At 41.1% G+C, this 25,377-nt stretch overlaps 2 protein-coding genes across 4 annotated transcripts in view; both read left to right on the plus strand.

Annotated features, from left to right (window-relative positions):
• The window catches only part of LOC110492389 (cadherin-4), a 571,662-nt gene that overhangs the window by 455,749 nt on the left and 90,536 nt on the right, over nucleotides 1-25,377 (plus strand). For all 3 annotated transcript variants that reach the window (XM_021566660.3, XM_090203554.1, XM_090203553.1), the window contains one exon: nucleotides 4,615-4,770. In XM_021566660.3, coding sequence (XP_021422335.3) covers nucleotides 4,615-4,770 — 156 coding nt within the window. The remainder of the gene's footprint in view (nucleotides 1-4,614; nucleotides 4,771-25,377) is intronic.
• LOC149976943 (E3 SUMO-protein ligase ZBED1-like) lies at nucleotides 19,792-20,693 on the plus strand. The gene has a single exon (XM_090201672.1). It carries the CDS (start codon nucleotides 19,792-19,794, stop codon nucleotides 20,674-20,676), a length of 885 nt encoding a protein of 294 aa, XP_090057798.1. The 3' UTR covers nucleotides 20,677-20,693.

Consider the following 25,377-nt stretch of genomic DNA (forward strand, 5'->3'; position numbering starts at 1 on the left):
TAATACTTACACTCTTGTATACTATTACTTAGCATTAGTAGAACAACGCTGTGCAAATAATCTAGAAACGTTGTGGAAATATGGTGGAAATGTTGTAGAGAGATATTTAGGAGCTGATTTCCATCTTCCTCACTGCACCTCGGGGGCAGCAATACATAGAGCATCACTCCTCTATCATATTCCTCCTCTCTTTTATTCCCCTCCTCCTCTCCTTTCCTCTCCCTGGTTTTCCCCGGAGAGCCAGTGGCACGATAATTTGTCATTTGATTCAGTTTTGCCAGGCAAAAGGGGGAGCTTAGCTCACTGATAAGATATCCTTAAGTTGCCATTAATGAGGTTTGCTTTGATCCGTCGACAAATAGGTCATTTAACCAGTGTCTGCTTTCTGACGAGAGACATTCCACTGTCTCACACGTTCTCGCACATACACATACATACACACACATGCATGCACACAGACACAACCCTTTGTCTCTAAGAAGGGGAGAGAGAATAAGACAGTGAAAGAGAGAGAGAGAACAACTGTTCACATTTATTAGCGCCCTTCAAAATGTACCCCTTTATCATTCATTACCCAGTAGAGGGCTGTGACTGTGTACACACATTTCACACACCCACAGTGACACAGGCATACACATAAACACACACCTATACACACACAGACACACACAAACAAACATTGGAATCAAATTACTGGGATTTTTTGGGCAGTGTCCCTTATTGTTACATTGATGTTGTGTGAACATGGTGGGATGGAAAGACTGGGGAGACATGCATGCGGCTGATTCTCCCCCAAGCAGGAGGAATTGAAAGCTGGTGGGAAATCAGGGGGCGGGAAGAACTGGGAATAAATTAAGAAGTGCTATGACTTCCTAACTGGGAAGGATTTATGCGCCGCTGCCAAGTCCAACAGATTGAAGTCATTTCATTTTTCATGCATGGTTTCTGTCCCCATAGTAACTCCCTGAAACAGAGAGAAAGAGAGAGTGAGACCGAGAAGGAGAGGGGGAGGTAGTTTGGCAGTGGAGTGTGTAATCGCTCCATGTGCCTTGTAGGACTGGAAGCAACGTAAGAAGTCGGTGAGGTTTCAATCCTCAAGCCCCGACTTGATTCCTCAAATAAATGAGCAGAGAATAGTAGGATGGGGAGAGTTCAACCCAGCTGCTAGTTACACTTATAGCTCTCTCTCTCTCCTCTGTTTGCTGTTGTTGTTGTTGTTTTGAGGATGGTACATCTTTGAAGTACTAGTAGCCAATGCTTAAAAACAACTTGTTAATTATCTTAGCCGTCAGCTTTCAAGTACTTCACTGCTCCTAACGAAAGGCCTTGCAGACACACACACACACCAGCAGCTCTTCCAAACTGCGTTAGTACTCTGTCCTCTGATCCTCTGACAGCTCCTCTGATCTTTCAGAAGGAGAACATGTGTGGCTCACTTTTCACATTTTATCTTTAGTAATTTTACATTCTCTCCATCTCATCTCTCCCATTCCCTGTGTGTGTGTGTGTGCGTGCGTGCATTCGTGCTTTTGTGTGCATGTGTGGGTGTGTGTCTGTGTCTGTGTGTGTCTGTGTCTGTGTGTCTGTGTGTGTGCGTGTGTGTGTGTGTGTGTGTTAGCTAGCCCTACTGCTGGCTGAAGGCCATAAAGCTGTGGATGGTGTGGCTGGAGATTATATGGTGATTAAATGTACCACGCTTTAGCTGACTCATTTGATTTATTCCCTCACAATGGAAGAATCAGGGAAATTATCTATCTCAGTGTGTGTGTGTGTGTGTGTGTGTGTGTGTGTGTGTGTGTGTGTGTGTGTGTGTGTTTGGCATATGAAAAGACTGGCGTGATGTGGGAAATGGTATTATTACAGCGTATTGACAGTGGAGAGTGCAAGGAGAAGAGGATGAGGACGATGATGACAGGTTGTTATAGTGGTGTTAGGAGTAGTCTGGATGACACCTGTCTGATATAATATGTCCTAGTCCTTCCCTGGTCCTTGTTAGTCTCAGGCCATTCTCTCCCTGGTGTGTCAAAAGGACTGCCAAATTGGTACCATGAGTGCTGAAAGATGGAGACAACTTTGGGGGGACTCTTTCTCTTTAGGAGCACTCATGGCTTTCTCCTGAAATAATCACTGATTGGAGACGAGGTGGTGGATAGGAGAACTGTGTGTGTTTGTGTGTTATTGAGGCATGCTGAAATAGCAGCCCTAGCACCCTTTCCTCTAATGGAAGGAGGTTGGAGGGCTGGCTAGGACCTTATTTGGGAGCTAAAGGAAGGACCCCTACAAATGAAGCCCAATTGCTCTGCACTTCAGCCCAAATCACACTCTGTGCAGTGTACTTAATGTACTTAATAGCTCTTCTGCTCTTGAAAGCTGTGAATATGTGTTTGTGTGCATGTGTGTTTGTACAGTCGTGTGTAATACTCCAGCTGTTCTCTCCTTAGGTTAATCTTTGTTTTTCTCTGAACGGTTTATTATGAATTTGTTTGCTGTCACTTTCCTAGTTATGGTGTTTACAAGATGACATTTAAATGTTCTTATTTGTCTTTTTTTGCTCATGTTGTGACAGTGTTCTAAGCACAGTCCCTGTAAGAGCTGTTTACATCTCCAATTGTCAAGCAGAAGAAAAATGATCTTTGCCAAATGCAGGTTGATTTATTTTTCCATCCCTTGAAAGAAAGGGAAATAGTGAATTTCCTGTTTGAAATACTTGGGTTGTGCACCATTCTATAGCACTAATAAAATCCACTGCTATAGCTGTGACTGCCGAGCTATGATGGATGTGTTTGTTTGTGTGTGTGTGTGTGTGTGTGTGTGTGTGTGTGTGTGTGTGTGTGTGTGTGTGTGTGTGTGTGTGTGTGTGTGTGTGTGCACGTATATGTCCATTTATGATGAATATATAATATGTGATGATTGTCCCCTGGCTCTGGCCCACAGTATCATTGGTCTCCCAGCTTCTATATGATGATCTAGTCCTGGAATAAACACCTTACCAATCACACCAATGGATGAAGTGGCATGGAGGAGATTATGCAGTGTTTTCCATTAGCGCCGGTCATCGGTTACAGACTCATTTTCAGCCTGATACTTTTTCCACTTCATATTAACTAGGCTATTTTATTTTTGATGTATTTTTATTCGCTAGTCCGTCGAGCCCTGTCCTGCTAGAATGAACGATATGCATCTTCTAGCAATCTATTGATAGAATTTGTGCCTGTCAGTCACAAAGCGAGCGATGATAGGGAAAGGAAGTGAACAGAATGCATCATTGATTCATATTTTCTGCAACATTCTGAAGAGGCAATGAGAAAGTCCCTGTCTGTTTGTGTGTGCTGCACTTTGTGTAGCCGTTAGTGATGATGCTAATAAAAACAGTCTTCTGGTAGATGGAAAGGCTTTCCCAAAAACCGTCTCAATTAAATGTTAACTACAAAGTAGCCTATGCTTACCTGGCAGAATGATATCATGATTGTTTTCATCAATCCAGTGGGTATTTATTTTGCAAACTCTACCGTCGCACTTGAGCTACAAAAACATTTCTAAACAACAGCTTCTTGCTAAGTGCACGCTTAAATTAAAGGATAACTTCAACCAAAAATCTACATTTCTCTGATTTTTCCCGGACCTCCTGATGTCGTTTAAGCATTGTTGTGGACTTCAAACATCCAATTGTGTTGTTTTTCTATTTAGAAGGTGTGCTTTTGAGAGAGAAAAAAACTGAACATTTTGGGAAAAACTGACACCGTGAAAAATAAAATAGAGAAAATTAAATTTGTTTGTGTGTGTGTGTGGGGGGGGGGGGGGGGGGGGTCAGCCAAAACATGTGTGGGGGGGGGGGGGGATCAGCCAAAACATAAAACAGACTTCATAGGGCCCTACCTAATGATAATTCTTTATTAATCTAGGCTATGTAAAATCTGAAAGATATAATACTTAAGATATAACCTTTCATTTATTTTTGAAGATGATGTTGGCTATTTACTTCATTATTCTGTTTGAATAAATACATGATTTGAAGAACAAACATCATTGTGGTAATTAATATCTTGCAGTAAAATTGTAAATAGGACTTTAATCTCAAAAGAGACAGGTTAAATGTTTAAAAAAGTTTCATGTTCTCTTAATTACAAAATAGTACTGAACATATAGGCCTAGACCTAAACGATATCCAAAACAACAAACAATACACTGAATTCATGCATTTTCAGTCATTTAAATTGAAAAGTCATGTCCTTCTAAACAATGCCACACCACATATTCCAATCTGGGAGGTAAATTCGATAAAGTATTCAATAATGTTGCTGTGTATTTTGGGTTGGAATAAAGGCATTAGATGGAGCGCCTTCGGCAAAACATTTTGTCCTGGGGGTTTCTGGTTGGCTACTATTGTGGAAAACGCTGGATTATGTGTGTACCATCAATGTGTGATATTATTGTTGTATGCATCATCAGCATCTGCCACTAGGGAACAAACAGATCTGTCAAGGCTTTGGTTTTTCTCCAATCTCCCATATTACTCAATGATTGAATGTGTTATGAAAGATTAAATCCATTTCAGAAACAGTAGTAGACCACAGAGTAAAAACGGACATTCTGTGTCTGTGTGTCTTGTTGCAGATCCGTTCGGACCAGGACCGGAACATCTCCATCCGATACAGCATCACAGGGGTGGGAGCGGACCAGCCACCCAATGAGGTGTTCAGTATCGACCCTGTCGCCGGCAAGATGTTCGTCACCAAGCCGCTGGACAGAGAGAGGAGATCATCTTACCATGTGCGTAACACACACACACACACACAACTACACATGCACAGCTCTGTAATGAGTTGGTGACAGGCTAGCCGGTTGTCCAGGTGGACTATTGATTGAGAGAGTGAAGGGTGAGGAGTGGTGGCTACAGCCACATGACATTTAACAAGTACAAACGCTCATACAGACCATGAAAATGACTCAACCACTGTGGATCACACACACACACGCACACACGCATGCAGACACGCACGCACACACACACACACACATACACAGTGCAGTATTACCAGAGTAGCGTCCACCTCAGGTGCTGTAAAGTTAATAATATGCTTAGCAGACTTAATTTTCCCATGCAACCTACACACACACACATCATCAGTATGTGGCCCATGTGGGATTTTGCCCATAAGCTCCGTGCTAACACCAACTAATTATTATCATTAATATACCACTTTGATGTAGCTACTGTAGGAATAATGCTTGTTGCTTTCTCTCCACAATTGAATCTCTCGCATTCTCTCTCTCCCTGCTCCTCACATCTCTCCCTCTGTTTGACATGTCTTTGTTTATTTGTTGAACTCAGAGGCCCAGCTTTCCATTGAGAGGATGAGCTGGGCAGATGTATGCCCAGGAGGATGCAGGATCGATGGTGATTTGTTAAGGAAGGCCCAGGCTTGGTGACACGGGTTCTTGGATTAAAGCCCAGGCTGGATGTGTCTCTGTCAAATTTTGATAAAGAACCAAATGTAGCCACACAGTCATAACTTCTGACTCAGAAGCTATATAAGCTGTACTCTATGTAAGGAAGACTAAAATAACTTAAGCTATGAAACTACCATCCAGCTTTTTTATTAAAGAAAAAATATTTGTGGTAAAAGTTATCTTTCATTGTCTTACAACTTTAATATCCTTGAAGGGGGGAATACTTCCTCAAAGCGACATTGTTGTCAGCTTTGTCATCCGACATCAGGGTTGGGTGGGTCACTTCCTAAATGTAATCCATTACAGTTACTAGTTACCTGTCCAAAATTGTAATCAGTAATGTAACTTTTGGATTACGCAAACTCAGTAATGTAATCTGATTACATTCCGTTACTTTTAGATTACTTTGCCAGTGAGGAGGCACTAGGAAGAAGACAACCGACGTCTATTGCAGGATAAATCCATGTTAAAGTTTACATAGCTGGCCATATATGGATGTTCAATTTTACTTTATTGGTTATGTAGGCTTCTTCTAACCCATCGCTTTCTACTAAATATAATAATATGATTAAATTATATAATAACATTAAAAACCAAAGAATTTCAGTCATTCCAAAAAAATGTATACCCCTTGATCTTCAAGAATAGGACTTGGAAATATTGAAGTATAGATTAGCCAAATTGTTTTACCTGAGCATGACCCCAAAACTAAGGATTTATTAGCCAGCCCTACTCTGTTGTTTATGATTTTGTTATCATGGAGGACTGATTGGGCTCATTGATTTGAGTTGAAAAAGAAACACTGAGCTCATGGAATGGCATGCTTTGAGCACTACTGAAAAGGGCTATTTACATTTGAAAAATGAATTGCATTTACTGCATTTGCTATAGACCTATTGTTTACCTTTTTGTTGGTGACACAATTATATCTTGATAATATGCAGCTGTTTAAATTGCAAATCCACAGATGAAACAATGACAAAATGGTTGCCCTGCTTTTGTTTTGGTAAAAAGCATACCATCCATGATATAAAAAGTATTGTTTTAACCATGTTATGAGGCTATTTAGTGTTTGTTTATATTTACAATGTTTACAAACATCAGAATAAAACAAGATTATATTTTATATATACAGTGGGGCAAAAAAGTATTTAGTCAGCCACCAATTGTGCAAGTTCTCCCACTTAAAAAGATGAGAGAGGCCTGTAATTTTCATCATAGGTACACTTCAACTATGACAGACAAAATTAGAGAAAAAAATCCAGAAAATCACATTGTAGGATTTTTTATGAATTTATTTGCAAATTATGGTGGCAAATAAGTATTTGGTCAATAACAAAAGTTTATCTCAATACTTTGTTATATACCCTTTGTTGGCAATGACAGGTCAAACGTTTTCTGTAAGTCTTCACAAGATTTCACACACTGTTGCTGGTATTTTGGCCCATTCCTCCATGCAGATCTCCTCTAGAGCAGTGATGTTTTGGGGCTGTTGCTGGGCAACACAGACTTTCAACTCCCTCCAAAGATTTTCTATGGGGTTGAGATCTGGAGACTGGCTAGGCCACTCCAGGACCTTGAAATGCTTCTTACGAAGCCACTCCTTCATTGCCCGTGTGTTTGGGATCATTGTCATGCTGAAAGACCCAGCCACGTTTCATCTTCAATGCTCTTGCTGATGGAAGGAGGTTTTCACTCAAACTCTCACGATACATGGACCCACTTGTTCTTTCCTTTACACGGATCAGTCGTCCTGGTCCCTTTGCAGAAAAACAGCCCCAAAGCATGATGTTTCCACCCCCATGCTTCACAGTAGGTATGGTGTTCATTGGATGCAACTCAGCATTCTTTGTCCTCCAAACACGACGAGTTTAGTTTTTACCAAAAAGTTCTATTTTGGTTTCATCTGAGCATATGACATTCTCCCAATCTTCTTCTGGATCATCCAAATGCTCTCTAGCAAACTTCAGATGGGCCTGGACATGTACTGGCTTAAGCAGGGGGACACGTCTCGCACTGCAGGATTTGAGTCCCTGGCGGCGTAGTTTGTTACTGATGGTAGGCTTTGTTACTTTGGTCCCAGCTCTCTGCAGGTCATTCACTAGGTCCCCCCGTGTGGTTCTGAGATTTTTGCTCACCGTTCTTGTGATCATTTTGACCCCACGGGGTAAGATCTTGCGTGGAGCCCCAGATCGAGGGAGATTTTCAGTGGTCTTGTATGTCTTCCATTTCCTAATAATTGCTCCCACAGTTAATTTCGTCAAACCAAGCTGCTTTCCTATTGCAGATTCAGTCTTCCCAGCCTGGTGCAGGTCTACAATTTTGTTTCTGGTGTCCTTTGACAGCTCTTTGGTCTTGGCCATAGTGGAGTTTGGAGTGTGACTGTTTGAGGTTGTGGACAGGTGTCTTTTATACTGATAACAAGTTCAAACAGGTGCCATTAATACACGTAACGAGTGGAGGACAGAGGAGCCTCTTAAAGAAGAAGTTACAGGTTTGTGAGTGCCAGAAATCTTGCTTGTTTGTAGGTGACCAAATACCATAATTTTCAAATAAATTCATTAAAAATCCTACAATGTGATTTTCTGGATTTTTTTTTCTCATTTTGACTGTCATAGTTGAAGTGTACCTATGATGAAAATTAGGAGAACTTCCACAATTGGTGGCTGACTAAATACTTTTTTGCCCCACTGTACATGTACACTACCATTCAAAAGTTTGGGGTCACTTAGAAATGTCCTTGTTTTCCATGAAAACATACTACATGAAATTAGTTGGAAAATGAATAGGAAATATAGTCAAGACATTGACAAGGTTATAAATAATGATTTTACCACCACCAATGCACCCCCAGACCATCAAATTGCCTCCACCATGCTTGACATATGACGTCAAGCACGCCTCCAGCATCTTTTCATTTTTTTCTGTGTCTCACAAATGTTCTTCTTTGTGATCCAAACACCTCTAACTTAGATTTGTCTGTCCATAACACTTTTTTCCAATCTTCCTCTGTCCAGTATTTGTGCTCTTTTGCCCATCTTAATCTTCTTTTTTAATTTGCCAGTCTGAGATTTGGCTTTTTCTTTGCGACTCTGACTAGAAGGCCAGCATCCCGGAGTTGCCTCTTCACTGTTGACGATGAGATTGGTGGTTTGCGGGTACTATTTAATGAAGCTGCCAATTGAAGACTTGTGAGACGTCTGTTCCTCAAACTAGAAACTCTAATGCACTGTTATGACCCTGCCCTTTTTGGGTACAGCAAGCCCCATCCCCCTCTACCTGTTTCCTACACCCAGGTTGCTGTGGTCAGAGAGAGGTCGTAAATTCCTGGAGGAGATTATCTCCTCATGGCCACAGTATAGAGAGAGAGTAGAGTTTTCATAGAAGAGAACAAAGGAATTTCTTCCACCTCAAAGAACTTGAGGTCTGAACAACAGTTATGTTCTGGAGAAGGTATAAAATATAGGTGAAGAATCCAGCTACAAACTGGTCCTTTTGGTACAATTTTGTGAAACTCATCGGAGACAATACGGCCACATTACCATAACACTGTTTATATAATAGCCTCAGGTATGAGATGATTGTTGTATAAGATGAATGAGTGAGGAGGATACTGTTTGTAAAATTGTGTAATGCGATTTTGGACTGTTTAATGAAGGAAACTCCAATTCCCTTTTGAGTTTAACTAAATCAGAGGACCGCCCATGAGCATAGTTACGATCTGGCGTCATGAGAAAGCTTTTTTTGCTCTCCCGAATAAAACCCCCACTTTGAGAGTTGCTCAACAGACAATGTTGCTCTCAATTACGAGAGGACAAAGGTTGCAGACCAGCTTACCTCGATAACGAGAGGGCCAAGTTTTGAGACCAGACTGCTGAATCTTTTAACCATCCCACGTGGTTAAACTCTTAGACTATCGATGCCGACAGAATAAGAACAAATCTTTGATATTAATTACTGGTCTGCAGCTAGGAATCAGGTTTCATTGAACGTGAAGACCGACAACCGCCGAAACATCTATTCTATAACGACATGAATGAATGTCACTATCCATTGAACTATCCATTCTAACCACGACATAGAGAGAGAGAGAGAACGGACGCTTTCCAACAGAAACTAACTTTTCAACAGAGATCCCGACGACACACTGAGTGTAAATATATATTTTGATTGCAATTGTTCCCGAATGAGTGAGCGTTCATGTGCAAAGGATTAGCATTTCAATTGTTATAATTATCACTCTGTAGTGACTTCTTAGTCGACCCCCACTTCCCCTTTTGTCTAACAAGCCGCCATGCCGGTTTAGACCACTAGGGCACATTCCCCTATCATTTCTTGTAACCATATTTACTTTGTTTGTTTGTGTGTGCACTTCTGTGATTGTTTAGTTAGTTAATAAATACATTATTTAAGACAATTCATGTATGCATGACTCAGAGTGAAGACTGGGTTCGTGCAAATAACCAACAATTTACAATGTTTGGAATGAGACTACGTGAGGTGAAGAAGAATTCATTCATCAGAAGACTATTGATCAGATATGAAAATATCTGAAAAGTTATATTAGGAAAATTATAACTTTGTAATCTAAATATTTTCCTTGGTGCCCCGACTTCTTAGTTAATTATAGTTACATGATTAATCAGTTTAATCGCGTAATAATAATTACAGAGAGTAATTTGATAAAGATTAATCTTCAGTTTAATAATGCCAAAGACACAACAGTACTTGTCCTCTTGCTCAGTTGTGCACCGGGGCCTCATACTCCTCTTTCCATGTTGGTTAGAGCCAGTTTGCTATGTTCTATGAAGGGATTGGTACACAGCGTTTTACCAGATCTTCAGTTTCTTGGCAATTTATTGCAAGGAATAGCCTTCATTTCTCAGAACAAGAATACACTGACAAGTTTCAGAATAAAGGTCTTTGTTTCTGTCTGACCATAAGTCTACACTGTATTTCTGATAAATGTTATGTTATTTTAATGGACAAAAATTTTGCTTTTCTTTCAAAAACAAGGACATTTCTAAGTGACCCCAAACTTTTGAACGTTAGTGTATACTGTTGAAGTCTGAAGTTTACATACACTTAGGTTGGAGTCATTAAAACTCGTTTTTCAACATCTCCACAAATTTCTTGTTAACAAACTATAGTTTTGGCAAGTCAGTTAGGATTTACCTTGTGCATGACACAAGTAATCTTTCCAACAATTGTTTACAGACAGATTATTTCACTTATAATTCACTTTATCACAATTCCAGTGGGTCAGAAGTTTACATACACTCAATTGAGTGTGCCTTTAAACAGCTTGGAAAATTCCAGAAAATGATGTCATGCTTTAGAACAGGGGTGTCAAAGTCAAATGGACGGAGGGCCAAATAAAAAAATCAGCTACAAGACGAGGGCCGGACTGTTCGAATGTTCATTGAAAAATTTTTAAATGACGCATATAGTCTAGTGAACCTAATTGAACCTACTGAAAACCTAACAAATATATTACAATATGATCAGATAAATAAAGCAATATTTTCTTATGGCTCTGTCAGTAATCTTTAATTTTCAACAGACACAAAAGACAAATTTCCTTTATATAAATATCCCCATAACATGAACATTAAATGAAAGAAACCGGTATTCAAGGCACCATCAGTAGACTATATTTTCTATTTTAGCAAAAGTGGGCTAAATTTACTTCAAAGAAAAAACAATAATAGCAATTTTCTATCATCCACTCAACTGAAATATTTTTAAAATATAATTGGATTGAAATACAAAAAAATAAAGTGCAAAAATCTATTAATCAAAAACAACACTTTGTTTAAGGAGAAGTAACATGCAGTGAAAACAAATATTAAATTTTAACTTTTAAACTTGAACTGAGTAAAAACTCTAAATATGTGATTGCACAGTAATGTTCACTTGTTTGAGGTTGAGGGTGATACTTGGTGGTGTCCCATCTTTTCCACAAGTTCATCAATGTTCGGGGTAAGGCTCTGAGCTGAAGAAATCCTCAGAATTGAGTGGAGGTGTTCAGCAGTAAGTCGACTTCTGTGTGATGTTTTGTTCAGGTTCATCAAAGAAAACAGTTGTTCACACAGGTATGTGCTGCCAAACATAGACAACGTTTGAGCAGCCTGGATGCGCAGCTGGGGCATTGTGCCGGGGAGGAAACGGGCGAACTCCGCAGCACCCACTGCCGCATATTTTGCCCTCAGTGCATCATTGCATTGGAGGTCAATCAACTCCATTTGGAGGTTTGGTGGTGAGCTTTCCACGTCAACAGCAAATGGGTTACCGAGCAGTTCCAACCTGCTTTTTTGTGCTTCAAAGTCAGCAAATCGGCGTCGAAAGTCAGCGGCAAGCATACCTATTTTATCAGCCAACTGTGTGCTCGGGAACGCACTGGTAGAGAGCTTCTCTTTCATGGTCTGGCAGCTGGGAAAGTGGCTCAAATTTTCTTTCCGCATCTGCGTCTCCCACAGAGTCAGTTTGGTTTTAAATGCCTTCACTGTACTGTACATATCAGAGATGACACGATCCCGACCCTGCAGCTGCAAGTTTATTGCATTCAGATGACTCGTAATGTCACACAGAAAAGCCATTTCACACAGAAACATTTCGTCTCGGAGTTGTGTTGTGTCTTTCCCTTTGCTGTCCAAGAACAGACAAATCTCCTCACGAAGCTCGAAACATCTTTGAAGCACCTTTCCCTGGCTTAGCCATCGCACCTCTGTGTGATAAGGCAAATCACCATGCTCCGTTTCTAACTCCGTCAGAAATGCCTTGAACTGGCGGTGATTCAAACCTTTGGCTCTGATAAAGTTAACTGTGCGCGTGATGATGCTCATTACATGCTCCATTTTCAAGGCTTTACCGCACAACGCTTCCTGGTGTATGATACAATGATAAGCTGTCAGCTCACCTGTCGCGTTTTCCTCTTGCATCTTTTCCCGTATCTTCGCCACCAGTCCGCTCCTGTGTCCACACATCGCAGGTGCTCCGTCGGTTGTCAAACCCACGAGTTTTTCCCAAGGCAGCTCCATCTCATTTACACATCTTGACACCTCTTCATACAAATCATGCCCCGTAGTTGTGCCATGCATAGGACGTAAAGCCAAAAACTCCTCTGTCACGCTTAGGTTGGAGTCCACTCCGCGGATGAAAATTGACAACTGGGCAATGTCAGAAATGTCGGTGCTCTCATCCACAGCCAAGGAATATGCAATAAAATCTTTTCCCTTTTTCACAAGCTGCTCTTTTAGATTGATGGACAACTGGTCTACTCTCTCGGCAATGGTGTTTCTGCTCAGACTCACATTTAAAAAGAGTTGCCTTTTTTCTGGGCAAACTTCGTCACAAACTTTAATCATGCAGTTTTTGATGAAATCCCCCTCCGTAAATGGCCGGGCTGATTTAGCGATCTCTTCTGCCAAAATAAAACTGGCCTTGACAGCAGCCTGGCCTTGTGATTTGGCTTTTTTGAACAGAGCCTGTCGAGATTTGAGGCCTCGTTTTAATTCCTCTGCCTTTTGTAGCCTTTGTTCCATGTCCATATTCTTGTTTTTGTCCGCGTGTTTCGTTTCATAATGTCGTCTCAGATTATACTCTTTCAGTACCGCCACACTTTCTCCACACAGAAGACACACAGGTTTTCCAGCTACCTTCGTGAACATATACTCCGACTCCCACCTTGTTTGAAACCCCCGGTTCTCAGTATCCACCTTCCGTTTTGCCATTTTTGATGGGTATCTGAAAGTTAATTTTACTGTGATGCTGACGACTGCTGTGCCAATAAATATTGAAATGAAGCAGCCTACTGCTCGGTGCGTCACCTTTGCATTGTGGGAAATGTAGTATTGGTGCGTGTAAAAGATCTGCGGGCTGCCGGCTTGCTGCGGGCCGGTTCTAATAATAAATCAAGATCATCCCAGGGGCCGTAAAAAACCTTCTTGCGGGCCGGATGTGGCCCGCGGGCCTTGACTCTGACATATGTGCTTTAGAAGCTTCTGATAGGCTAATTGACATAATTTGAGTCAATTGGAGGTGTACCTGTGGATGTATTTCAAGGCCTACCTTCAACCTCAGTGCCTCTTTGCTTGACGTCTTGGGAAAATCAAAAGAAATCAGCCAAGACCTCCAATTGTAAATTGTAGACCTCCACAAGTCTGGTTCATCCTTGGGAGCATTTTCCAAATGCCTGAAGGAACCACGTTCATCTGTACAAACAATAGTACGCAAGTATAAACACCATGGGACCACGCAGCCGTCATACCGCTCAGGAAGGAGACGTGTTCTATCTCCTAGAAATGAATGTACTTTGGTGCGAAAATTGCAAATCAATCCTAGAACAACAGCAAAGGACCTTGTGAAGATGCTGGAGGAAACGGGTACAAAAGTATCTATATCCACAGTAAAATGAGTCCCACATCGACGTAACCTGAAAGGCCGCCATACTTCCAAAGTTGTAGCAAAATGGCTTAAGGACAACAAAGTCAAGGTATTGGAGGGGCCATCACAAAGCCCTGACCTCAATCCTATAGAAAATATGTTGGCAGAACGTTTGTGCAAGCAAGTAGGCCTATAAACCTGACTCAGTTGCACCAGTTCTGTCAGGAGGAATGGGACAAAATTCAACCAACTTATTATAGGAAGCTTGTGGAAGGCTACCCGAAACGTTTGACCCAAGTTTATCAATTTAAAGACAATGCTACCGAATACTAATTGAGTGTATGTAAACTTCTGACCCAATGGGAATGTGATGAAAGAAATAAAAGCTGAAAAAATCATTCTTTCTACTATTATTCTGACATTTCGCATTCTTTAAATAAAGTGGTGTTCCTAACTGACCTAAAACAGGGAATTGTTACTTGGATTAAATGTCAGGAATTGTGAAAAACAGAGTTTAAATGTATTTGGCTAAGGTGTATGTAAACTTCCGACTTCAACTGTAAATCCAAAAATGGATGTAGCAACGACAAATTGCTCCTGTCATGACTGGCCTTTGAGGATCAGGTTACAGTGGATCAGCTCTACAGAGATATTTCTCTCCCACAGAGGGGGAGAGGGTTGAAGGTGAGAGTTTTATGGCACCTAGTTTGGGTGTCTGGAATGTCTTTGTGCCTTGTGAAGAGTTTACAGCCCAAAACTAAAACATCAAATAAATGGACTTGGGGACAATATATTTCATAATCCGAATGGGTGGGAATAATGATGTTATTAAAAGTTAAATGAGGACATTTTAACGAAAACATTGTAACTTGAAGAGTTTTCATAATGTGTATATGATGTTTACATACTTTACGTTGTATAGAAAATATCCAAATTAAACAATATAATACTGTGTTTTTGTGATGATAAAACTGTGATTTTAGTTGTCTAAACAAGATCATAATACATTTCATAAAATATATTATGATCTCATTTAGATAACTAAAATCCCAGTCTTATCATCACAAAAACACAGTTTTATCGTCTTTAATTTGGATATTTTCTATACCTTGCCTCGTAACTAGTTACGCCCCAGGGAACACAGAGAGCATGTCATGAAGACGGAAACGCCCCCTTTTGAGCCGAGGTTATAAAGCATGTGAGTTAAGAATTAACATACTAGACTAGGTCTACGATTAGTCACGACCACGAAACGCAGCACAAGGTTGAAGAAGACAAAGGAGCCTCTTAGCAATCAATGCTATGGTTGAGTAGCTGTCCTAAATACTATATCTAAGAAGGCGAATTCAAGCAAGACCACTCGGTTATTCTCTTCAAGTCATTGTTTGTCTACACTGCTCTCGTTCCCACGCTGGGGTCATCTACACTGATGATTAGCCATCCTGAGAAGTCCACTATTACAGAACGAGTCCAAGGAAACAGACAACTAAGAGAAAGGACATTGTGACATCTTGTGGACATTCAGAGCTTTACACCTGAGGACGAAAAGACCAGGCCATCCGACGATATCCAATGGAGATATCCATCAGAGACACCCGAACGGAGACCTTCAACATGTAAATACATGCATTACACTTCTTACCCATAAGAGTGGCAGTTCGGGGCTAGGTAATAGGGCTAAACTAAGCATAGTTTACAAATTTATCCAAGTGTTGCTTTTCTCTCTTGCTCTCTCTCTTTCTTTAAATCTCCATCTTATGTAACACGTGTCACATTGTGTTGGTCCGCTAGGGACCTGTTGTCATTGTATTAAGTTCCAATCAATAACCTATACTGTGTGTATGTGTATCTTATGTTATCATTTAGCTTGTTAGTAAATAAATAAATCAACTCAATTTGTGTGGTACGGAATGATTAGTGAAACCTGGGTTTGTGCAGATTTAAAGGATTATGTGATGTTCAGAATAAGACTGATATGAGGAAATGATTGACTACTATGATATCGAGATTCTGGTATATTCTTGAGTTAATTCGGGAAACGGTAACTCATTAATAGGCTTAGAATTTGGCTAGCACAAACTATCTCACAATTTGAACTATAGCTGTTAATGTCTAAAAAATGTAATTGATGGTTAAAGTAATTGACCCATTGTCAAATGCACAGTTAAATTATGAATCTTTGCCATTGGGCCTGTCATCATACTCCATATCTTTATTGCAGAGTTGTGTCAATGAGGTGGTCGTTTTTAATTGGCTCACACTTATCACGAGGCTTGTGCAGGATGGAAATATGGTGCGTTGGGATGCTATTGGAAACTTTAAAATTTAACAAACTTTAACTTTAACAAAAACTGCCTGATATTTCATGCTTGTTTAGGTGGGATGGAGTTTTGGCCTTCCATGGTGACATCACTATGAGGCAAATGAGCTAGTTGACCAATATGACAGAGTTCCAAATAGGGATGTGTACCGAAACCCGGTATTAAACGGGCTCTGGGGCTAAATAATGAAAGACCGTAGTATCGATATGCTCTGACGTTATCGGTTCTGCTTTCGGTACTGGAGAAATTAAGAAAATTCATGTCCTATTTATTATTGATACATAAATGTTATCTTGCACATTTTATCATGGCCCTTTCTGGGTATAGATCATGGCATCTCTCTCTCTCTCTCTCTCTCTCTCTCCCTCTCTCTCTCTCTCTCTCTCTCTCTCTCTCTCTCTCTCTCTCTTTCATGTTTGTGACCTCATGAAAGACAATACATTACCATAACTCTGTTTACATAGGTGCTTCCTTTATGAGGTTTGCGTCTAGATATTGTATAAAATGAATTAGTAAAGATGAAACTATTTGTGAAATGACGTAACAGCAACTCGCCCAAACCTACCCCAATCCAGATAGCTGATGTTCTGAAAGAGCTGCAAAATCTGGAACCCTACAAATCAGCCGGGCTAGACAATCTGGACCCTCTCTTTCTAAAATTATCTGCCGAAATGTTGTCTTTCCCGCCCTTCTCAGTCCGCACCCACTTCCCTTTGTCCACCAAGCCGTCATATCGGCTTAGCCCACTATGGAACCTCCCCTATCCTTTCCTTGTAACCATATCCACTGTTTGTTTGTTTATGCATTTCTGTGATTATTTAGTTAGTTAGTAAATAAATGATTAAGATAATTGGTGTATGGATGATTCATAGTAAAGGCTGGGTTCGTGCAGATAACCAACAATTTATGACGTTTGGAATGAGACTAACATGAGGTGAAGAATAATTCATTAATTAGAAGACTTAATTGATCTGATATTAAAATATCTAAAGAGTTATATTCGGAAAATTATAACTTTGTAATCTGAAGATTTTCCTTGGTGCCCCGACTTCCTAGTTAATTACATTTACATGATTAGTTTAATCACGTAATAATAATTACAGAGAATTGATTTGATAAAATAACAGTCTTCACTTTAATGATACCAAAGACACGACAGTTGCAATAAGATGAAGACATTTGTCTATGAGTCATTTTCAATATTCCCAATCCAGAAGAGATCTCTCTCGCGTGGAGCCTGTCTCTCACACGCTACAGCTCACACACACACTCCAGAAAGACCCTGCTCTTAATTCGTGACGATGGCGGGGGGAGCTAAACGTTCAAAAGTGTGGTTACACTTCACCAGAGTCAATGCTGACAATGCTCGTTGCCACATGTGCAACAAGACTTTTGCTTGTAAGGGCGGAATCACGAGGAATCTGTCCAAACATCTATCGAAATTGCATCATGTACAGGCAGAGAAATGTAGAGTTTTTGACTGCCTAGCTCATCTCTCATTACCCGATCTATGTTAGGTATGTATGCTAGCAACCTAGAGCCCACACATGGTGTTAGCTAAATTATGCGAACATGCGTTCATGATCAAAGTAACCATAAGCCAGCTGATTGTTTAGCTATGAGTGCGTTCATAAATTCAATCACCCATTTAAAGATTTTGCAACTTTTTTGTTAAAGTTGCAGCTAAAATGAACCAACCCACTCCTCTCTCTAATACCACTGGTCCATGCCAAAGATAAGCCCAAAGCCCCTTCACTCTGGCAGCTAGTGGGAGGATGACTGAGGAGAGTGTTAATGAGTGCCACCTAGCCGTGACCAAGTTCATAGTGAAAGGCCTACACTCCTTTGCAACAGTGGAGTCCAAGGGTTTTAGGTAACAGTCTGTCAGTATCAAATCAAATCAAAGTTTATTTGTCATGTGCGCCAAATTCAAAAGGTGTAGTAGACCTTACAATGAAATGCTTACTTACAGGCTCTAACCAACAGTGCAATTTTTAAGTTTAAAAAAGGTATTTGCTGAACAATAGATAAGTAAAGAAATAAAAAACAACAGTAAAAAAGACAGTGAAAATAACAGTAGCGAGGCTATAACAGTATAAAGACTATATACAGGCACTGGTTAGTCGGGCTGATTGAAGTAGTATGTACATGTAGGTATGGTTAAAGTGACTATGCATATATGATAAACAGAGAGTAGCAGCAGCGTAAAAGAGGGGTTTGGGGGGGCACACAATGCAAATAGTCCGGGTAGCCATTTGATTACCTGTTCAGAAGTCTTATGGCCTGGGGGTAAAAACTGTTGAGAAGCCTTTTGGTCCTAGATTTGGCACTCTGATACCGCTTGCCATGCGGTAGTAGAGAGAACAGTCTATGACTGGGGTGGCTGGGCTCTTTGACAATTTTTAGGGCCTTCCTCTGACCTCGCATGGTATAGAGGTCCTGGATGGCAGGCAGGTTAGTTCGTACTGGGCTACCCTCTGTAGTTCCTTGCAGTCGGAGGCCGAGCAGTTTCCGTACCAGGCAGTGATGCAGCTGTAGAACCTTTTGAGGATCTGAGGACCCATGACAAATCTTTTCAGTCTCTTGAGGGGGAATAGGTTTTGTCGTGCCCTCTTCACCACTGTCTTGGTGTGTTTGGACCATTCTAGTTTGTTGGTGATGTGGACACCAAGGAACTTGAAGCTCTCAACCTGCTCCACAACAGCCCCGTCGATGTCCCCAATCATCCACAATCATCTCCTTAGTCTTGGTTACGTTGAGGGACAGGTTGTTATTCTGGCACCACCCAGCCAGGTCTCTGACCTACTCTCTATTGGCTCTCTCTTTCATTGTCGGTGATCAGTCCTACCAGTATATATTGAGTTGTATTACATTTTAGGATATAGTAGTATAAAAGGGTTGTATGTTAGTCCCATCACTCCATAATACAAAACATAACAACACAATAATTCAATAATGATAATTCAACACAGGAAAACAATCTTTGTTTTACTGTAGGGAGATGAGCAAGGCACTCAATGTGATCATTGAGCTGAAGGACATGCCAAAGTTGGCCATCATCATCAGGCGAGTGGACCAGCCTCTGTCAGGACCACTATCTCACTGTTACAGTGCACTACACAAGCCAGGGCAGTGTAAAACAGAATGTCCTCCACACCAGGGCAGTGTACAAATCGCAAACTGGCGAAGTAGTGGTAGAGGAGATCTCAGACATTCTGGAAGAGTTTGAGTTAGAGCCGAGCAAGATTTTAGCTGTGACTGTTGATAATGCTGGAAATATGGATGTTTCCATCAAGAGTCTACACATGCTAAAAATAGGATGCTTTGCGTATTCATTGAATCTGGCAGCACAGAAAATCTACAAAATGACTTCCGTTGATAAATGGGCAGCCCGAATCAGAGCTGGTCGTGTGGTTCAAGAGATCCTCCATGTCCAAAACAGTCTTGAAGGAAAACCAGAAGCTCCTTGGTAAGAATACAGTTTAATCTATTAAAGTATTATTTAGAAATTCCCACATTTAACAATTTCATTAAATGTTCAAGTGTGCGGTAATTAAATGTATGTTGTTTTTTGTTGTTGTTTCGGGCCTTCTGCAACACTCACTCACTCATCTATCTAATGATAGAGAGATTCATGGAGCGGTATCCAGCAATCCAAGCAGCAGCCTTGGACCCAAGACTGCGAAAAGCAATGACCAAGGACAACCTGGACCATCTGAAGGACGAGGACTTCCATAAGACTGAGGAGTTTGTCCAGTTCATGAGAATCCTCTATACATCCACATTGTGTGTATCATATGAAAAGAATGCCACCTGTGGACAGATCATACCCATCCTCCACAAACTGGAAGAGAACTTCACTGTGAAGCATGAAGATACAACGCTTGTGGCAACCATCAAAGAGAAGGTGTGGGGGAACCTCTCCAAGCGCTATCAGGATGAGGACATTCAAGCCTTCCTGCATGAGGCCACAGCAATGGACCCCACATTTAAAGTGAGGCCGGTGAGTGACACCATCTGGAACAGGCTGAGGAAGGCAACTGTTGAGGCCAATGTGACAGGAGCAACACCAGGGCTGTCAGAGGAGCCGGAGCAGACAGACACAGAGCACCAGCAACAGGAGGAGTCTGAGGGAGAAGGAGAGGAAATGGAGGAGACAGTCCCTCCATTAAACAAAACAAGGAGTGCCTTGGAGGAGCTGTTCTCAGAGGACGACAGGGAGTTGAGGTTGACGATCCAACAGGACACCTTGTCCCTCACCCTCAGCGAGCGTGTTCACCTAGAGGTTGAGCTCTACAAAGGCCTGCCTCCCATCCCCATGGCTGAAGATCCTGTAATGTGGTGGTGGGAGAAGAGAGCTACTCTGCCCCTCCTCACAACAAGCTACCTTTCTGCTCAAGCCTCCTCCACCTCTAGCGAGAGGGTATTTTTGACTGCAGGGAACACAATAAGCCAGGAGAGGTCCCGACTTCTGCCAGAGAAGGCAAATATGTTGATCTTTCTCCAGAAGAACTGCTAAGAACAGTTAGTCCTTTTACAGCCTACCTGCATGCCCCACCCATGTTGCTCTATACCACTGTCTTTTCTTTTTCAGGAAAATATTTCATTTGTTTTACATTTCCATCATCACAACATCTGAGTGTATAATAGTGATTTGTTCAAAACATTACTGTTTATTTTGCTGTAAGTAATTGTTTATTTTACAATTAAAAAAAATAATGCAATGTTAATTCTGTTCTTAATTCATTAATACCGTTAAAGTCCCGGATGGATAAGCAGTATTGGTAAGAGTAGTAATACCGTTAAAGTCCCGGATGGATAAGCAGTATTGGTAAGAGTAGTAATACTGTTAAAGTCCCGGATGGATAAGCAGTATTGGTAAGAGTAGTAATACCGTTAAAGTCCCGGATGGATAAGCAGTATTGGTAAGAGTAGTAATACCGTTAAAGTCCCGGATGGATAAGCAGTATTGGTAAGAGTAGTAACACCGTTAAAGTCCCGGATGGATAAGCAGTATTGGTAAGAGTAGTAATACTGTTAAAGTCCCGGATGGATAAGCAGTATTGGTAAGAGTAGTAATACCGTTAAAGTCCCGGATGGATAAGCAGTATTGGTAAGAGTAGTAATACCGTTAAAGTCCCGGATGGATAAGCAGTATTGGTAAGAGTAGTAATACCGTTAAAGTCCCGGATGGATAAGCAGTATTGGTAAGAGTAGTAACACCGTTAAAGTCCCGGATGGATAAGCAGTATTGGTAAGAGTAGTAATACCGTTAAAGTCCCGGATGGATAAGCAGTATTGGTAAGAGTAGTAATACCGTTAAAGTCCCGGATGGATAAGCAGTATTGGTAAGAGTAGTAATACCGTTAAAACCTTAACGCTACCCATCCCTAGTTCTAAACCTATCCACCAATAACAGCATATTTTCACTTTTCCTCCCAGACAGCAACATTCTTGATTGAGAAATTGCCTTTGAAGCTATTTTGGTTTCTTTTTGACCATTTTAGTTGAAAACTATCACAGTAAGTTACTTAACTGTTACCCAGAAATGATTTGATATTGAGATAAAAAAAAACAGCTGCAGTGGACCTTTAAACAGGGCTTGAAATCTCTGACTAGCGGTGTTATTGAATGAGGGTGTCGGCGCCGCGCAGCGCAGCGCTAGGAGAGAGATAACACTTTGTGGGCTCCCAGACTGCGGTTTAGCAGGGAGTGATGGCAGGGTGCGGATATTGGGTGCAGGGCCAGATCAGACAATGCAGAGGAAAAAGAAAAGTCAAATTAACCTTTGGGAGACCCGGTGATGCAATTTTTGTGAGGTGCAGAGAGGAGAAGGGAGGTAAATGTAGAGAGATTGGAGAGGATGTTCACCTGCCTTAGAGAAAGGAAGTGGATGGTGCGTCCTCCTGATTCTTTTTCCTGTCACAAGGCCACAACCCTCCTGGCAAGAGGGTAAGAAGGTTTTTAATAGATAGTTGTCATGGCGATACCCCGGCTGACACCCTCTCACTGTCCGATCAGAAGCACATAATAGAGAGGTTCTGCTGATACAGATTGTAACCATACATTCCTCCCCTTCTCCCTTCTCCTCTCTTCACTTTTCTTTCCTTCCTCTTGTTTTTAACTTCTTCCCTTGCCTCCACTCCTCCATTTATCTCTTTCCCTCCTCCCTTCCTTTCTCCTCTCCTCACCTGTTCTCTCTTTTGAAGCTTATACCCTGAGAATCAGATAGGTTGGTGGAAGGTCTTACTACATCCACTCATGTGTCCTGTTGATAGTCATCTCAGACATTCTAACAGGCGACATATTTGCCTGTTGCAGTGGAATGTTGATGCCATCCTGATTCCTAGTGGTCCATCTCAAACGCTGAATTGTTCCTAAACCTTTGTCGTTTCACGCAGTCTACAGGGACAAAGTTGAATAAATCTTTGTCGATGATATAAAGCATGCTAGTAAGGTCAAATAGTGAAATATAACACATTGATTTTAAAGAGAGATCAGTGTGACTCTCTCCCTGGGTGCAGTAAAAACAGAGCACAGATGTTTATTGAATCTTAACATATCCTCTATGGCTAACCAAGGTATATTACCAGCATTTGTCTCCTGCAGTGTTCTTTATCAAAAAAAATATATTTCAGATTTCTGGGGAGGGAAAGGATATCTAGACAGGCTTTCCTGTCTGTATAGATTTTGATATTAATTATATGCCCGAACTATGTGTGAAATCTTACCGCTGCTGTTGCTCTAGGATAGGATACAGTCGAGCAGCCGTTCACATTGACTCACTGTGTTTGTGATGTGGGCTATAAGATTAAGAGATTTTGGGATTCCCTTTCAAATAAACCAACCACAGAATGTTGGACTGAGATCCAAGAAGACTAGGAGAAGAAGTAAACAAAATAGATCATATTTTGAAGGGGAGCCAGCTCTTTAAAATGAGGGAATTTTGTTGTTTGTTACTTTCAAGAAACTAGTCCTGAGAATTAGGTGTTGGAGATGCTGGGACAATGTTGTAGTGTGCATTTTAACACCAATAAACCCATATTTTTCTGAAAATGTAGCTAGCTAGACTCCCTTACCCGTATACATGGATGAAATCTTCTATCTCTCTGTCACGGATGCCATGGTTACACTTAGTTTGAAGATGTCGTCCAGACAGGTGTTTTACAGATTTCTGTGTTCTCTTTTCGAGTCCCTCCACATTTGCAATCAAATGCCGGAATTTTCCCCACCTTAGGTATCACACTCTGCTTCCTCCAGAAAGTGGAGAGCCTTAGCAACACTTGTGGAGTTCTTTGTGATATCTTTCAAAAAAGACACTTCAGAAAGGATTACCTACACATACTAAGCAGCTCATGTTATAGACAGAAGCGTGCTACAGTGCCTTGCGAAAGTATTCGGCCCCCTTGAACTTTGCGACCTTTTGCCACATGTCAGGCTTCAAACATAAAGATATAAAACTGTATTTTTTTGTGAAGAATCAACAACAAGTGGGACACAATCATGAAGTGGAACGACATTTATTGGATATTTCAAACTTTTTTAACAAATCAAAAACTGAAAAATTGGGCGTGCAAAATTATTCAGCCCCTTTACTTTCAGTGCAGCAAACTCTCTCCAGAAGTTCAGTGAGGATCTCTGAATGATCCAATGTTGACCTAAATGACTAATGATGATAAATACAATCCACCTGTGTGTAATCAAGTCTCCGTATAAATGCACCTGCACTGTGATAGTCTCAGAGGTCCGTCAAAAGCGCAGAGAGCATCAAAATTATTCAGCCCCCTTAAGTTAATACTTTGTAGCGCCACCTTTTGCTGCGATTACAGCTGTAAGTCGCTTGGGGTATGTCTCTATCAGTTTTGCACATCGAGAGACTGAAATTTTTTCCCATTCCTCTTTGCAAAACAGCTCGAGCTCAGTGAGGTTGGATGGAGAGCATTTGTGAACAGCAGTTTTCAGTTCTTTCCATAGATTCTCGATTGGATTCAGGTCTGGACTTTGACTTGGCCATTCTGACACCTGGATATGTTTATTTTTTAACCATTCCATTGTAGATTTTGCTTTATGTTTTGGATCATTGTCTTGTTGGAAGACAAATCTCCGTCCCAGTCTCAGGTCTTTTGCAGACTCCATCAGGTTTTCTTCCAGAATGGTCCTGTATTTGGCTCCATCCATCTTCCCATCAATTTTAACCATCTTCCCTGTCCCTGCTGCAGAAAAGCAGGCCCAAACCATGATGCTGACACCACCATGTTTGACAGTGGGGATGCTGTGTTCAGCTGTGTTGCTTTTACGCCAAACATAACGTTTTGCATTGTTGCCAAAAAGTTCAATTTTGGTTTCATCTGACCAGAGCACCTTCTTCCACATGTTTGGTGTGTCTCCCAGGTGGCTTGTGGCAAACTTTAAACATATTATGGATATCTTTAAGAAATGGCTTTCTTCTTGCCACTCTTCCATAAAGGCCAGATTTGTGCAATATACGACTGATTGTTGTCCTATGGACAGAGTCTCCCACCTCAGCTGTAGATCTCTGCAGTTCATCCAGAGTGATCATGGGCCTCTTGGCTGCATCTCTGATCAGTCTTTTCCTTGTATGAGCTGAAAGTTTAGAGGGACGGCCAGGTCTTGGTAGATTTGCAGTGGTCTGATACTCCTTCCATTTCAATATTATCGCTTGCACAGTGCTCCTTGGGATGTTTAAAGCTTGGGAAATCTTTTTGTATCCAAATCCGGCTTTAAACTTCTTCACAACAGTATCTCGGACCTGCCTGGTGTGTTCCTTGTTCTTCATGATGCTCTCTGCGCTTTTGACGGACCTCTGAGACTATCACAGTGCAGGTGCATTTATACGGAGACTTGATTACACACAGGTGGATTGTATTTATCATCATTAGTCATTTAGGTCAACATTGGATCATTCAGAGATCCTCACTGAACTTCTGGAGAGAGTTTGCTGCACTGAAAGTAAAGGGGCTGAATAATTTTGCACGCCCAATTTTTCAGTTTTTGATTTGTTAAAAAAGTTTGAAATATCCAATAAATGTCGTTCCACTTCATGATTGTGTCCCACTTGTTGTTGATTCTTCACAAAAAAATACAGTTTTATATCTTTATGTTTGAAGCCTGAAATGTGGCAAAAGGTCGCAAAGTTCAAGGGGGCCGAATACTTTCGCAAGGCACTGTACATGGCAGACCAATCCGAACTATTATCTCA

This window comes from Oncorhynchus mykiss, chromosome 16 (assembly GCF_057628025.1).
Source record: "Oncorhynchus mykiss isolate SJ-2025 chromosome 16, ASM5762802v1, whole genome shotgun sequence".
Lineage (NCBI taxonomy): Eukaryota > Metazoa > Chordata > Actinopteri > Salmoniformes > Salmonidae > Oncorhynchus > Oncorhynchus mykiss.